Raw genomic sequence first — 15678 nt, 5'->3', positions numbered from 1 at the left:
AATATAGATAGCTTGAGTCACATTTTTTTGCAGGTGATACATTTACAGGTGAAATATACTGCTCCAAATTATTGGAATACTTAATTATTTGGAGATACATAAAATACATAGATATGTAATTGTGCTCAAGATCTGTTAATTATTAGAGGGTTTCTTTCCAATTTAAATATAAAACTGCATAGCATCGAGTAGAAAAAATATTATTCTCTTTCTGTCCCGTCCTAAATATTTAAATCATATTAAATTATGTTTTGTGATTATACATACATACGTACAACAAATTAATGCATAATCATCAAATAGTGGAATTTTAAAAGCAATGAATTTTTTCATGCGCAGTATGCCCAAATTTAACGAGCGTTCGCCATTTTTATAATTGAATCAATATTTTTATTTTTAAGGGTTGCATCATTTTAGGAAATTTTTTATAGAATTAACAAGGTCATAAAATCCGTAAATATTAACCAAGTGGTCAATTAAGCCGTGAAGGAGGCATCGATACAGTCCCACTCCCAGTTCAGGGGAATTGCAGATCTCGTCAGCTCCACGAATTTGTCCAACCGACAAGAAGCGGCGCATCCAGGAATCGTCAACAAGTTAGGGTCCGATGGTCCAGTCTCATTTCGGTAGTAAATCTGTAGTTTAAATTTAAAATAAAATAAATAACTTAAATACTTGGTTTACTTTGATTACACCAATTAATTTAGTAAATTAGTATTCCCATATTTCTACATTTAGAACTAATAGTGCTATTATAGCCATAGGCACTCGTAATGAGTACCCCTAGTGTTCTAAAAAAATTTAAAGATTTATTAAGTCTATACTGTTCGTCATGCCTTGTTCACTAACCTCCACAAAGTAGGCTTCCTTATCCCCCTGGATTCTCCCTGGTTTCCTCTTCAATTCAAACATTACCGCGCTCGCGTACGGTGGTGGAAGTCCGTTCCACACTCCAAGAGAGTTCAATACGCTAGAAATCGTCGTATCGTGACCCGAACTCATAAAAAACTTCATCCGCTTATCCAATGTCTTGATGGATGACTGTAGTTTTCGTGCACCATCGGTGTGGTCATCAGCCTCTGGTCGTTCATCCACTTCAAATTCGTCAGTAGTATCAGTTAGTCTCACAGTCTCACCTTGCCCCACGGAATAATTAACGCCCTGCACTTTCTCCTGGAAATGTTGTACAACTTCCTTAATCATGGGCCCACCCTTTAATCGCTTCAATTCGTCATTCCAAGTCCACACCCGGAACGACATTGAGGTCAAATTGAACAATTGTCCGCCTGGGAAGTATCCCTCGCTCCAGGCAGGAAGGCTATAATTGTGGATGCTTTTGATGAGGAGGGGATCGTAGAGGAAGTGAACATCGGCCAGGTTACGGATTGGACGCCCCGTGTTGTTTGCAAAGTGGGCAAACATTTCCGCGTTTTCGGATAAAATGGCGATAGTTTCGGGGCCGTTGTTGTAATCTGATATGAGGCGAGATGCACGTGGGCAAGGGGCAGAGAGCTGGAGTTTCTGTGAGAGAAAATTAAGTTTGCTACACAATTTTATGTACAAGATGATTTCTGGTTTGTGGTAAGTCATGACTTTACTGCAGTAAAGTTTTGTAATTTTGTTTTTATCATGGAATATGTAACTCGAATGTTTACAAAGGAACAAATTTAATAAAATTCGTGGTTCTTTCTTATACTTTATTGTCGATGGTGGTTTTTGTAGACAGGGTTATCCAGATACAAGTTCGAGATTTGCATCAATCAGATTATCTCAAATTTAAATCTGTGGGAATTTTACAACTTAATTTTGATTAACCTTAACAACTTTTCAATAGCAAAAATCATCAAAATTTCAGTCGATTAAAATTTAGGTTAGTCCCATTTTTTAATTTTTGAACATGCATAACCCTGTCTAGAAAAACTAGACTAACCTAATGCATAAGAACCCTGGTAAAATTATACATACATACATACCTAAGTTCACAAGTAAGAATGCGGAAGAAAGCAAGATTACAAATCTCTGTAAGTTCAAAGGGCATCTGTTTATTGTACACAGTAAACATGTTGTAAATTTACTTTACAAAGGTTACACGATTTTCACGGACTCATGTTTGCCTGGGTGAAAAAATTGACCCAAATAAAAACCCCATAAATTATGTAACCAATGAAACCCGAAATGGAACCTCAGCCCCGTCATAAAACTCGACCTTCTCTTCAATTGGGACGGCTATGTCTTTTACAGCTTTCCGCATTACATCGTAAATAAATTGAACCTTTTTCACCACATTATACATAACTCTAACGGGTACACGTTAGGTAAGAATTCTGCTGCACCTTCTGTGTATAATCTTAAATTAAATGCAGTACGTACATATTTATTTCAGCAATTGAAAATGCAGTTGTATATATACTCATACTACATACATATCAAGCTAAATATGCGCACAAATGAAATTTGCTATTTTTGCCTCTCAACTTTTATCAAGAAAACAATGTGCAAATTTTCATCTTTAAAATTACATAAATAACACTTCTTACATTATCAAAATCCTTTGGGATTGTGTGAACTGGGATTGGTTGCCATGGCAATGCTTCATTCCAAACGGATGTTGGATCAATCGTTCCATTCGGTGGGTATAGTCCGGCAAGATTGGCCTAGTTAGTAATGTAAAATGTGCGTACCAATTAATCGAAATATATTATTATAACAAATAACCCAATTTATTTCAATCCTTCATTAATAGCAATTTATTCATTTACTAACCTGTGCACTCATAATTGTCCTGTCCACATCGGACGATTCCACATAAATATCGTACAAAGAATACGCTTCACTAAGGAATTTAGAGTACCGTGTTCGGAACCATTGTCCTAACGCGTAGTGTTGCTGTTTCCCAAGCTAAATACATAGATACAATAATTTCACGCAGTCATTAATAAATTTATAAAATCCATAAAATTTTACGACTTTTTTTAAATTTCATGAAGTTGGAAAAGGGCTTCGTGAATTGTTCAATAAATAGTTCGTTCCGTATTTATTTATCCATTGCACTATTAACATGCTTATGAATTATCTATTTTAAATGTAACTTTAACCTTGCTTAATTGCGCGTATCCCTCTGGCCAGTAGGATTCGTTCCGATAAGGATCGTCCGGATAAGACCATTTTGGATCAAGCATGTTCCGATCACCATGCCGAGTCAGCTATATATTTATATATTATAGAATTAAGTAGTTAAAAGTAAATAATAAATTTTCTAATTTTTTTAATAGAAATTTTTAGAATTTTTAGAATTTAAGTATCAAAAAAATTACCACGTGGACAAGCTCCAACTGCAAAGTGGGATCAACTCCACTACTTGCACAATATTTCGGTGTACATATCAGGAACAACAGGACTGCTAACCGAAAAAATTCCATCACTCTGGAACAACGGGATGGAATTTTAACCCGATTAAAATTGTTTAATGAGAAAAACTGCAAAAAAACGGAATGCTAAGCAGCTCGTGACAAAAATTTGTAGGTTTCTCCTCAAGCTTGTTTTGCATACTGTGCATTATTCTTCCTCTTCATGGACAAAAACCTAATAAAATCTGACATTGACCTTGGTAAAGGGCAGTTCTGGTAATCTTGATCTCGCAGTTGTATAAAAATGTTCACCATGATTCACCGTAATTTAGGTCAGGTGAGAAAAGGTAAGTGATCTGGGTGCCTTTGTCATTGAAGTTCGCTATCATTCCCTGTGACCATCATTGTAGAACATATGTAGAGAGTGGTTTAAATGTCTCTCTACAATGGAAAATTTTTCAGATGGAGAATTTAATAAATTTCCATTGGTTACCATTCTGACATTCTCCATTCTGACAATGGAGATTTATGTATTTACTTTTCACTGTGTAAAATTTTCCATTCTCGACATCTAAACCACCCTGTGTGTAATGCACATAGGGCGGATATGTATGTACTTAAATTCCACAAAATATGTATGTAATATGTGCTCAAAAAACTCGAAAATATGCACATAAAAAATATTTTTCAATTGCAATTTTCCGCTGTATTTACATATATCTAATTTTCCACACCTTTCACATTTTTAACACTTATCAATGAATTATTAAATATTTCTTTTTATTCTTAATCGAATTATCCATAATGCGACATTAGTTATGATTATAGACTTTCAGGGGTAATTGTTTGGCTTAAAAAATGGGCCAAATTCGATTTTCTAGTCGTTCACATGAATTGAACACCATTATCATGAAAATATAATTTTGACAAAACTTTAACTTCTGAATAAAGAAAAATATTTTTACATAAAAAACCTCGAAATATGTATTAAAATATTTATATTTAGAAAAGGGCTCGAATATGTATGAAAATATGGATATGTACGAAAACCCTGAAATATGTAAAATATGGAAAACTATGTTTGAATTTTTGAAATCACGCTTCGATGGGACGTCAGTATACGAAGTTTTAATACGGTCTGATTTAATATGAAGAAGTTAGAAATACATACATATCCGCCCTCTGGTAATGCATAGTAAACTGGAATATAGCAAGGTTTCCATGGTTACAAATTATGAGTGAAATATGCGAGAGGTGATTTGAGAGGGGGATGAGGTGACAAATATGTAAAGACAAATATGTAACCGACATTTATGTAGCGACATTTATGCAAACGACGTTTATGTATCCCGACAAATATGCAACCCGACACATATGTAAGTGACAAATATGGAAAAATTTCGAAATTGTTGTTGAAAGCTGAAAATTTGGTAATTAATTACTTCAAAGGAACTAGGGTAAGTTTAATTTTGAACATTATGAGGAAACCAGCTCTGATTATTAAAAGCTAATATCAAGTATTAAGTCAATCCGGGCTCCGCAAAGGCAAAAGTGGGGTGGATTCTTTGAGCTTGATATCATTGTTGAGATTTTTATTTTTGCTGAGATTTTCACTGTTGAATATGCCGTTTTGAAAATAAGATTTCTAAATACTTACATAAAATTCGTGACGAAATCTGATTCGTTGCCTATTTGTCGTGTGCATATCTGTCACTTACATATTTGTCGGGTTACATAAATATTGTTTACATAAATGTCGGCTACATATTTGTCTTTACATATTTGTCGATAGAGATTATCCTCCAGAATATGGAAGAGGAAAATGAATGGGATGATTTCGGACAGCTTGATTGGTAATGGGAAATCTTGAATATACTGTAATGTAAATGTTCACAAATAAGTAAATATTATAATGAATGATAAAATTTTTTAAATTATCATTTGAAAGTAATCCGTATGGAAGATATTTAGTTATACATAAATAAGTAAATAGATGAGAAAGTAATGGCTAAAGTGCTAGAGCTAAGTGATATCCTAAGAATTTGACATTCACATAGCATTCATTTATTACGGTTGAGTCATGAAATTAATTTATTACACTTTGAAGATTTTATAATCACGCATATGCATATTTATTTACATATTTAAGCATTAAATAATAACACCGGAATATACAATTAATCTCAAACTAAATGTTGACATAATCGGATGCAGCCAAGTACATTCTAAATATTATATAGAACTGAAAGTTGTCAATTTTCATTAATTTGATTATTTCAAATTTACGCATTGTAAATTTTGGTTTTGATGCCACGGACTTAATAACCTGCATTGTTTAATTGTACATGTTTGAATATTAATTACTGGTTTCGATGTACATGAATACCACCATTAAGGGAAAGACACAATCGCATTTATAATATAATCCAGGGCGGACTTGAAGAACTGGATCGTCGTAGAAGTCGTGATGAAGTAGAACCTTCCAATCTTAGCTTTTAATAACGGGCACGAAATAAGGATCCTTCTCAAAGCAAAGTGCCTCGTTTGAGACCATGACGTCAAAAAAGACGCCGTAATGTCGTACATTCGCGCTCCCATTTGCAGTAACCCGAAGGGACAACTCGCACAGTCTATAACGGCCAAAGGGTAGGTCAGGATCCCGGGAAGTTCGCGGACAAACTTTCCCCCACTCATGGAGCGAGTTAGGACAAATCCACATGGAATCAGGGCCGTCCAGCTGATCACTTTTACCACGGGGATTGCCATCGGGGCCATGGCGTCGTTAAAGAGATTCGTTAGAACTTGGAGGGAGCGGTAGACCCGAATAGCGTTGTTTGGCTGACGAAGGTCATCGTGGGTCATTTCTGACTCGTTGAGTTTGCTAGAGAAATAATTATTCAGGGAAATTTGGAATAATAATGAAATAAATAAATTATTCCTTACTGGGCTTCCTGCAACCAGAATGTAACACTGTTCGAATGCGCCACCACGATCCAAGCAATCAACAAATACAAACATAGCACTTGGCCCGCAAACACAAATTCCTAACAGTAAGAAAAGTTGTCAATTAATTATCCAACTTATAAATGTATTTACGTATAACCGTTTTCTTTTCAACGTACGTGTAGTGCACCCGGAATCAGCCACCACCAGCCGTGCTCTGGCGAATAGATGTAGTTGTACAGGTACCATGGCGAATTTGGAAAGGTCAGAAACAAACTAATGGAAATGAAAGTTTGTGTGATGTTGCTTGGTATTGAAAGATTCAGGAGGATCTGCCCGCCTTCTTTATGTCCTTCAGCGGTGATCAAGTATTCATCTAAATGGAAATACAATGGACAATAAATAAATATGCATACCAGTAACTAGTCTAAAATCAATAGTTTCATTTCTAAGCATTAATAGCTTTGTTTGAAGATGTGAAAATTTTCACTATGTAGTAAATTGAACTTTTGTAACAATATCGTTTGCAAATTATTTGCCAAATTTCGTAAAACGTTCTGAACAACTTTGAAATTTTGCTGACAGGCTATATTTTGTAGCCTATATCTTAAGCTAGGTATAATGCAAATAATGTAAATTTACTTACCCACCAATTTTCCATTTATTTCAAACATGGCGTTAACATAGTTCCGCATGGCTTCTCCGTACCAGAACATTGTGGCGCTTAAAGAAAGGGAATAGCAGTACCAGAGGACAGAGAAGGACGACATGAAAACAGGCCGCCAACTACCCGTCTCATCCGTCCCGCCCATTCTCGTGGAGAACGAGTACACCTGAAACACCGTTATTCCCGCGCTCTGAATGACGGACAGGTACCAAATTACGCGCCACAATTTCGTAAAGAATGGGATAAACAGATCCACTCGATGAGTCTTGGTATTGTATCGCCAAGGGAACGAGAAACTAGCAACTCCAAGGAGAATGATATTACGAAGTCTGTAATTTAAAAAATTCTTGTGAATTTTAAGACTAGCCCAATAATGGTTAAATTTAGCCATAATATTTGCCAATTTTTGTGATCTTTTTATAATTTGTTTTAAATACCTTGCAATGTGATTGTCGCTCAGGAGAACGGGACGATCCTTATTTTTATTAGAGGTCCCCCCATCTGACGTTGGTCGCTGGTCGGTAGGGCAATCTTCGACATCTATAAAAATTGCTGTATCAGTCGTCGTGACCGATCTCGATGAAAAGATTGGATCCCGAGTAGCCCTTGGATTCCGTCCTTGCCGATATCCTTCCAATTCTTCTCTCCACGCGGAAATTGTGGAGGCACTACTTCTTAGAGAGCTGTCAGGGTGCAGGTCAAAGTTGTCACTGGCTGGATCATATAGCACCACTCCCGATGCAGTCACCTATGTATGATGCACAATTAAATGATGTATCAATCAGTGACCAAATTTAATTAAGAATAAAATCAAGTGAACTAAGTATGTGGCAGTTTTAATTACCATATAAAATTAAACTACATATTTTATGTAAGATCAAATATGAGCAGTACTACAGATGTATATTATGTGTCAGTACTGTAGAAAATCCGATCGAGTTACATATATGTAACTCGATTGCCTTTATATATAAAGGCAATACTGTTATTGATTTGGTGCTAATTTCCTACCGCATTGGTACTAAATAGTTACGTAGTTTCTGAACGGTTCGATTTTATTACCATAGCATATTACCATGCCCGTAGAGTAGGTATACATAAATACATCTGTACTCCGGCCAGTAATGATTTAATACAAGTTTCCTAAAATTTTGGAAAATAAGTATGGAAATCGAATAAACCATCCTGTATATTATTAATTATTAAAGAAAAATTGGTAATTGATTAAACAATAATAAAAATAAAATTCAGCAAGACCTTTGCAAGATTTCGTTTCCTTTTCTTCTTTAAGCCACCGGCAGCCTGCATGCTACGTTACTTTGTTGCGTCACAAATTGTATAAATATGCAACCAAAATTGAAGAATTGCATGCAGGTACTTACAAGTTACCGAAATTGGAAAGTTTGCATGTTACCATTAGACACTGTGAAACAGGACTGCGAGAAATGACACGTTTGGTGAGACTAAATATGTGTCCGTTACATTTATTTATGCATGGGGCACTCAACCTGTCGCTTCGTTAGGCTAGAATCAAGCAAATATTAATGGAGTTGTAAGGCCGATAGGTTACATGGTACGAATTCCGTAACGTTACGTAAAGCCTCGCGTGGTTAGTTAATCTAATTATCCAGTCTAAACAAGGTCAAAGTCAGGGTTTTTTGAGTCATTATCAGAATTGGGTGAAAATTGTATGGATATGTAGTAGACTTTTGAAGTCAAAGCTTACATACATATGTACCCACTATGTCCGTCTTGCAATAATTTTCGTAAAACTATGTAATTCGATCGACTCAAAATTTTGCATCTATATAACATATGTTATATATGTGCAAAATTTTGGCCAAACCGATCAAGAGGTTGATCTCTGGGGGGGGGGGGGGGGGGTTACGGTTGGGTGGGATGTGATGCACGAAAATTTCAAAAGTGTAGTGAAAAGCTATACTTTGGAATTGAGAGTGCTAATGGTTTCTAATAAACGTGGAATTTAGAAAGTTGGCCTTTAAAGTGGAATTTTACAAATTATTACCTGGAGGGGATGACCCATACCTATTTTTAAAAGTCGTCCAATCAAGCTGAGATTTCGTGGAAGGGTTGCTGGTGCCTATATACAAATGAAAGATTATGGATTGAAATTTTAAAATTAGTATTAATTGACCAAATTTATTGACGCATTTACCAGAGAATTTCAAGCACAAAACTTGGATTACATGATAACCACAACTAGACCTTACTCGGGCTTTATTACATAAGCCTACTCTGTATGTTATAAATTGTCCCCCTTTCCCAAATGGTTGATCGTCAAATTGCCTTTGGTGAGTCATCAGAGCGAGATAATTTAAAAAATTACAATAGAACCAAAATAGGAATTTTGCTCCTTCAATTGTTAAGCGATTGAGCCCATATTCGTATATTGCAAGATGAGCGGCATGGTTCGACTTCCCTTTTAAACGTACAAGAGGATAAATTCATCGAAGCTAGATAACTGTCGGCTCAAAGTTTCTGCATACGTGTGCTTCAAACGGTGCAAACTTTAAACTAGCGTCAGGTGACAAACGATTACCTAAGATAGTTGCATATGTATGTACTTGGTGAATCACCAAAGTACATACACTCTTAGAAAACTGGTTAAATCATTACTGACCGGATTACATATATATGTAACTCTACCGGCACGGTAATTACGGGCATTACCTTTTAGTAATATTGTGTTAAATAAAAATATACAAATCAGAATAAAATTGCTACTGATCGAATAGGAAATTATATCCATTACGGAGTATGGGACTCTACCAGATTTTTAACAGTGTACATATCTATGTACATATGTATGTACATACATCGTGTATGATACATGTACTCGCTGTGCACGATATGTGGGGATTTACCTGTGTAAGTATGTATGTACATGGTTTACGGCCCAATTTCCCTCGAAATTGCTTGACAAAAGTGTAACAATTATTTATTTGCAATTTCTTAAATAAGAGAGTATGTAGGCTAAGAATAAGTAGATTGTTCTTACGCCATACCCTAGTTTCTCAACAAATGCTTATGTAGTTTCATAGCTTCGTGTGTTATTATTTTTGGTGGTCGCAATGCAAGATGAATTGTGCATGTAGTCATGCGGCATGCCTTCGATACGTACATAAGTACTTACAAATGTACTTTAGTGAGTTGTCGCCTCATTCCATTGCCAGGATTCTGGACAAGTAAATGTTACATTTTCCGTATTCATCATTATGACTCATAGTGCTCACGTTTGTCTATTACTTTGATCTCCAGAGAGAAATATTTCTAAGTTACTGCATTTGTTACTTAATTCAAATTTCGCGAATACTAATCTTGAAGCACGAAATGCATAAAAAATGTTCGATATGTAGATACGTAAATATTTAATTTTCCTGTGACAGGAATTAAACAATCGTGGCTTCTTAATCTACATATGGTAAGAACAAAGATTAACGGATAATAACTTCATTTTGCTGCAATACTAATAAATATTTAATTAATATGAATAAATTTGAATGAATTAAATATTCAATACATCATCTTCTTTTCCAAAATTTTTAAAGAATATTCCAATCTCGTTGAAACTGGGTCTTTTTGTTGGATCCATTTCCCAGCATTTTTTCATGAGAGCATAACTAAAATTAAAAATTTAGTTTGTAACATCAACATCTGTATTACGACTCCAAGAAAATGAGAATTTTTTTACGTCTCATCGTCGCAAGACTTCGGACATGGGAGTCTTTGTCCACTATTAAGGAATCTGATAAGGTCCACCATCTCACCCAGGTCCGGATAAGGCTCCTCGCCGAGGCTAAAGATTTCCCAGATTGTCACCCCGTACGACCAGATATCAGATTCCTTCGAGAACTTGAGCCCCATCAGCGACTCGAAGCTACTCCACTTCATGGGGATCCAAATCTGGGCACGAAACGTTTTAAAATATTCTACGTAAATTTGTATCAAATTTTTCTCCCATGATAACTCACATGGCCTCCTTGAACTTTTTTGTAATACAAGGCGTCATACAGCTTTTTTGACAGTCCAAAATCACTGATTTTAACAGTTAGATTCGCCGATAGGAGGACATTTCGTGTTGCAAGGTCAATATGGAGCAACTACTTAAGTAAATAAGAAATTACTTAATTTCTAACTCTAACGCCGCGTTTAGCAAAATTAAATATTTAAATAGGTATATGCAAATAATTTTTGCTACATTTTTCATCGTCAAGTAATCCATCCCGTTCGCAATTTCGGCCGACCATTTTCGAATCTCTACCTGTGTGATTGTAACGGACGGTGCGTCCAGCTGAGGATGAGGGGGTTGACCTGAGCTTCTACAATAGTTAATTGGAAATAGGCGACTAATTTCAGTTTTTAGCTTATTTTACTCTAATTAAAGTTTTGTAAAATTTACGAAGGGTGACGTAAAATGGAGGATGAGACAACACAACATTTTGGTAAAATTTACATAACGGTTGGGTGAATCAATGTTACCTAATTTTTGTGGCATCCTCTATTTTACTCAACCTTGAGTAAGTTTTACACAACTTTATTCAGGGAATTTCAGGGTGCATAACTGTATTAAGTGATTTCATAAATCTGTGTAACTAATAATTTTAACTTATTTCTAATAAAGGTCCAAACCACCATATAAATGCTTAAGTATTCAAATTCACTATATATTTATGCAAATTTGTACTAACGTATCGTCAATTTGCTCGGTATCTTCGTAAAAAACATATCCTTCTTTTTGCAAGTGAACATTAATCGTGGAGTTCGAAGCCTTCTGACAATTCCTGGCTTGAAGAAGATAACTATGCAAATTTTCCACGCAGAGTTCCATCAAGCATAAAAATTCCCCTGTAATATCAAAATTTTCCAAGTTAGATAAATAATTTTGCATAAACACGAGACTATAAATTATTAACATGTAAATAATGCTTACATTTCTTTGGATGGAAATTGCAATAAAATCCCAGAAACTGGATCACATTTTCGTGTCGACCAACACAGGACATTATCCTAATTTCGTTCATGAGTAATTTTAAATCATCAATTCTGGCAGTTAATTCATCCACGGTTTTTATGGCGCAGTCCACCTTGTGCTGATCCGACTCCGAGAAAAGACTACCTTTGAAAATCACGCCATAGTTTCCACGTCCAAGTAAAATATCTTTGAAAACTGAAATTATTCGAATATTATAAATTTAGGGTGTCAATTTGGTCTCACAAATTATGGCCTGTCTGGTTAGCTAGTTTTGGATACTATCTTATCGATGATAAACATAAATACCCCGAAACGACCACAAACAATTTCAAATTTATCTATCCAAAATTCGGTACTGCAAACCTTCAATGTGCTGCTTCTTAACAGAATATTCTTCATTGAGTCCATTGTTGTTGCTGGCGATGCTGACTGAATTTTCAAAATCCACTTCCGGTCCTGTTTGTGTACCTGCTTCCCCTCCCCCATTGAACAGCTCGTGCTTAAGTTGTTCTGTCTCTTCCTGGGTGAAGCTGACCTTGTGTTTTCTTCCCTTCATGAAGTAAGTCAAGCCTATCATTGCCGCGACCAGTACAACCAAACCGAGCACAATGCCAGCAATGGCCCCACCTTAAAATTCATAATTTGCATAAGTAGGTGAGTTGAACATATTTGCATATTTCATCACTTACCGGAAAGCGAAGTCGTACCATCTTCTATGATAGTTTTTGGACCGCAGATGCAGTCGAAAGTGTTAAATTGCAAGTACACCTCAGCATTCGTGGTATTTTGGAGAAAAAACTAATCACAATATTGTGCAAAAATTATGTAAATATTTGACAGTGCCCACTTATACATACAATTAAATATTAATACTTACTTCCTGCACAATTGACGTCGTCTCGTAAAATTCGACAAAATCTTGGGCCGCCGATGCCCGCACGCTGCATCCCGAGTTGACTCGAAGGGATCGAATTACCGCGAAATTACTCGGCGTGAAGGATGAGCGCTTATCGGTAAGACGAATCGGGTCAAAATTACAGGATTGGCAGCCGGATTCTTGATAAAGTACGGCACACGTATCGGCATCTAAATTTTGTGGTTGGCAAGACACATCAGACTCCAGGACATTTTCCGGTTTTGTGCATTCATCGTTACTAAATGGTCCATTCTATGACAAATTACAAGATTTAACCATTAATGAGAACAAAATTTTGTACTTTATTTCCATTACCATGCAGCCGCAACTTATCGAAACAGTGTTGTACTGTTTGTCCTGAAAATGTTGGAAAAAACGTAGCTATTAGTTTTATCCAATTACCAAATTAAGTAAATCATCACCGTTCTATAACTATTTTGTCCATCGTGTGTAAAATGGAGACATTCCCCTCTAATGCCAGTTTTCCATATGTGGCAAATCGTCACGCGACAATTGGGATTCATCACGTTAACGAACTTTGTCCCTTGTTCTAGGGTAAATGAAAGTGCGCTGAAGAGGGGCAGTTCCCACGCTGTTTGTTCCATTATATGGGCCAAGGTGTAATTCCCACCGAAAAATTGGTCTGTTGCAATGGTTCCACAAAACGATGGATCTATGATTTGTATAAAAGTAATGAGGTTAGGGTAATTAATATGGACGGGGAGAAATGTAGACGCTTGTCCACATCTAGGTATTCCAGTCTGTATTTTAGTCCAGATTTTGGTGTCCGTGTTAACTACGTATTAATTCCGTGTCCATAAGCATGTCGACAAATTTATGCATTTAAACATTTATTTATTTATTTAGGACTGTTAAATTAACCTGTGAGATTAGCCGATTGTGGTGGACGAGTAGGCCTGTTGTCATGGTCAGTGGGGGCATCACTGCAAAACAAAATTTAGGTAACCATATCGATTAATTTTTTTAATGAAGCTTGTTCAGAAAACATTGTGTTTTGATAAAGGAATTTATCCAAGATTGTCATGCTAGACTGAATCACCATCAGGATTTTAACAATTTTGTAAAACTAAAAAAAAACATTTTTTTGTGATTTTTTCAACAACTCACGGAGAACAACAATAGCATCGCCCCTTCGGCAGCGTACAATTCTTATCCACGATAGAGTTGCTACAATTGTAACTGAAACGATTCGCGTGCAAATTTTGTGTCTCGCAAAATGCATCCCGACTCTTATCGTCGTTCAGGAAACAATGTGATTTGGGGTAGTCTTCCGAGCAGCAGCCATAGTAAACGAAACCTGGTGGGAAATTGTCGTCGCAATACTTGTTCACGTATGGCTCAAGGAGGGAATGTGTTCCGAAGGATAATTTTGGCACAAAAGAAAAAATGTCGATTCCATCATTGTCGGTAAGGCAAATTAAGAAACAATTGATTTGGAGAGCAAGTAAGAATATAAATCGGGACATTTCATCACAGTTGAGCAGCAGTCTAAAACTGTGTCATTTTGTGGAGATGTTGTCAAATACAGGGTAAAACCTGACCTAAATAGTTCGGAATTAGGTGATTGATTACCGGATTTGATTGTGGATTACTTAATTTGTCATTTTTCGCGATATCGGTTGAGTGATAATGATTGATAAGGACGCACTGTGATTGCATACCGTGCCCATCGCAGTCGTATACATACATAAATTTATGTGCATATATGTTCAATATGCAAATTAAATTGGAATTGGATTATGTATTGTATATTTATTGAATATTTATGCAGATACCTAAATACGTAAGTTTAGTTCACTGTAACAAATTTATTTTTTTTAATGAAATTACTCATTGAAATATTTAGAAATACCAAAATTTATTACTACTGTTCGTACTAGACCTGCAGAATATTTTTTTCAGATTCTGATAAACCAATTCACAAAGTTGGGTTAATTTTAAGAATCTTAATATTTGACTGCTACATATGTAAATACATATGTTTATGTACTTGATGTATTTGTTCAATTTATGTATGTCATAAAAGACATGTACACGTGTGTATATAAAGCCCTTATGTTTTCAATCCATATACATATGTACATATAATAAATTGCTACAACTGCTTGTGAAAACGCCATGTAAAATCTCTCTTAAAAATCCGTGTACTTATTTCACACTCTTAAGAATAATGTAGTCATTTTGAAAAGAGAATGCACAGTGCTTTATGCACTCTGAATTAAGTTAACTACATTAAATCCAGAGTAAACTTTACTCTTTATCGAGTTTATGCTACTCTGGATTTAGTACTTAATTTAGAATCGAGAGAGTACATATTTACTTTTCAACAGGGTTGCATTACATACATATTTGAAAGAGTGCGTATTATAATTTAGGTGCAAATATTTATTGACAGATGGATGAATCAAAATAAACAGATTGCACTTAATCCTCACTCATCTGGAGTGATATTTCCCAGTAAACTGGGATATACTTAATTGTTGATATTACTACTAATTGCAAGCGTGACCAGCTCAATTAAGGGCAACATTGGCTAGTTATGCTCTATAGAGCTCATGCATATGTATGTAAAATTAATAACGACCCATTTCCACTTCGTGGATGAATCTTCTTGTTGGCGAAACTCCTCCCACAAGTTCAAATTAGTGGCATAATTTCTGTATTTCCCAAGGGATGGTTAGGTATTTTTTTCCAGGAGTGTGTATATAACGTTTTCACTTCTTGCTACGGTTAAAAAACGCAACCTTTTTTTAACCAACATTGCCTTTACTTGTTAACTTAGCTGCTACTT

General features: G+C 35.7%; 3 protein-coding genes across 5 annotated transcripts; all 3 read right to left on the bottom strand.

Moving 5' to 3' along the window:
• Window positions 1-464: 464 nt before the first annotated feature.
• Window positions 465-3572, bottom strand: LOC110849712 (prostatic acid phosphatase). The gene is made up of 6 exons (XM_022097147.2): window positions 3315-3572; window positions 3096-3203; window positions 2764-2898; window positions 2538-2654; window positions 850-1521; window positions 465-635 (listed from the first exon to the last, which is right to left on the bottom strand). The coding sequence occupies exons 1-6, from the start codon at window positions 3417-3419 to the stop codon at window positions 477-479; spliced, it is 1296 nt and encodes a 431-aa protein (XP_021952839.1). The 5' UTR covers window positions 3420-3572; the 3' UTR covers window positions 465-476.
• A 1941-nt stretch (window positions 3573-5513) lies between these two features.
• On the bottom strand, window positions 5514-7888 carry LOC118435675. Of its 2 annotated transcripts, XM_035852057.1 has the most exons (5): window positions 7395-7888; window positions 6937-7286; window positions 6470-6666; window positions 6291-6391; window positions 5514-6228 (listed from the first exon to the last, which is right to left on the bottom strand). In XM_035852057.1, the coding sequence occupies exons 2-5, from the start codon at window positions 7100-7102 to the stop codon at window positions 5739-5741; spliced, it is 954 nt and encodes a 317-aa protein (XP_035707950.1). In that variant the 5' UTR covers window positions 7103-7286; window positions 7395-7888; the 3' UTR covers window positions 5514-5738. The 2 variants fall into 2 exon arrangements, with proteins under 2 accessions (XP_035707950.1, XP_035707949.1); XM_035852056.1 differs by lacking the exon at window positions 7395-7888 and having other exon boundaries at window positions 6937-7385.
• Window positions 7889-10331: 2443 nt separating this feature from the next.
• Window positions 10332-14417, bottom strand: LOC110850025 (mast/stem cell growth factor receptor Kit). Of its 2 annotated transcripts, none has more exons than XM_035851867.1 (13): window positions 13995-14417; window positions 13749-13810; window positions 13289-13662; window positions 13182-13223; window positions 12828-13118; window positions 12640-12748; window positions 12314-12577; window positions 11909-12145; window positions 11667-11823; window positions 11177-11297; window positions 10950-11078; window positions 10670-10881; window positions 10332-10598 (listed from the first exon to the last, which is right to left on the bottom strand). In XM_035851867.1, exons 1-13 carry the CDS (start codon window positions 14351-14353, stop codon window positions 10484-10486), a joined length of 2472 nt encoding a protein of 823 aa, XP_035707760.1. In that variant the 5' UTR covers window positions 14354-14417; the 3' UTR covers window positions 10332-10483. The 2 variants fall into 2 exon arrangements, with proteins under 2 accessions (XP_035707760.1, XP_021953203.1); XM_022097511.2 differs by having other exon boundaries at window positions 13289-13539; window positions 13995-14414.
• Window positions 14418-15678: the final 1261 nt, after the last annotated feature.

Source organism: Folsomia candida, unplaced genomic scaffold, assembly GCF_002217175.1.
Source record: "Folsomia candida strain VU population unplaced genomic scaffold, ASM221717v1 Fcan01_Sc005, whole genome shotgun sequence".
In the NCBI taxonomy this organism is placed as follows: domain Eukaryota; kingdom Metazoa; phylum Arthropoda; class Collembola; order Entomobryomorpha; family Isotomidae; genus Folsomia; species Folsomia candida.
Note: the sequence above shows the minus strand (reverse complement) of the source record. Positions and strands in the feature narration are given on the sequence as shown.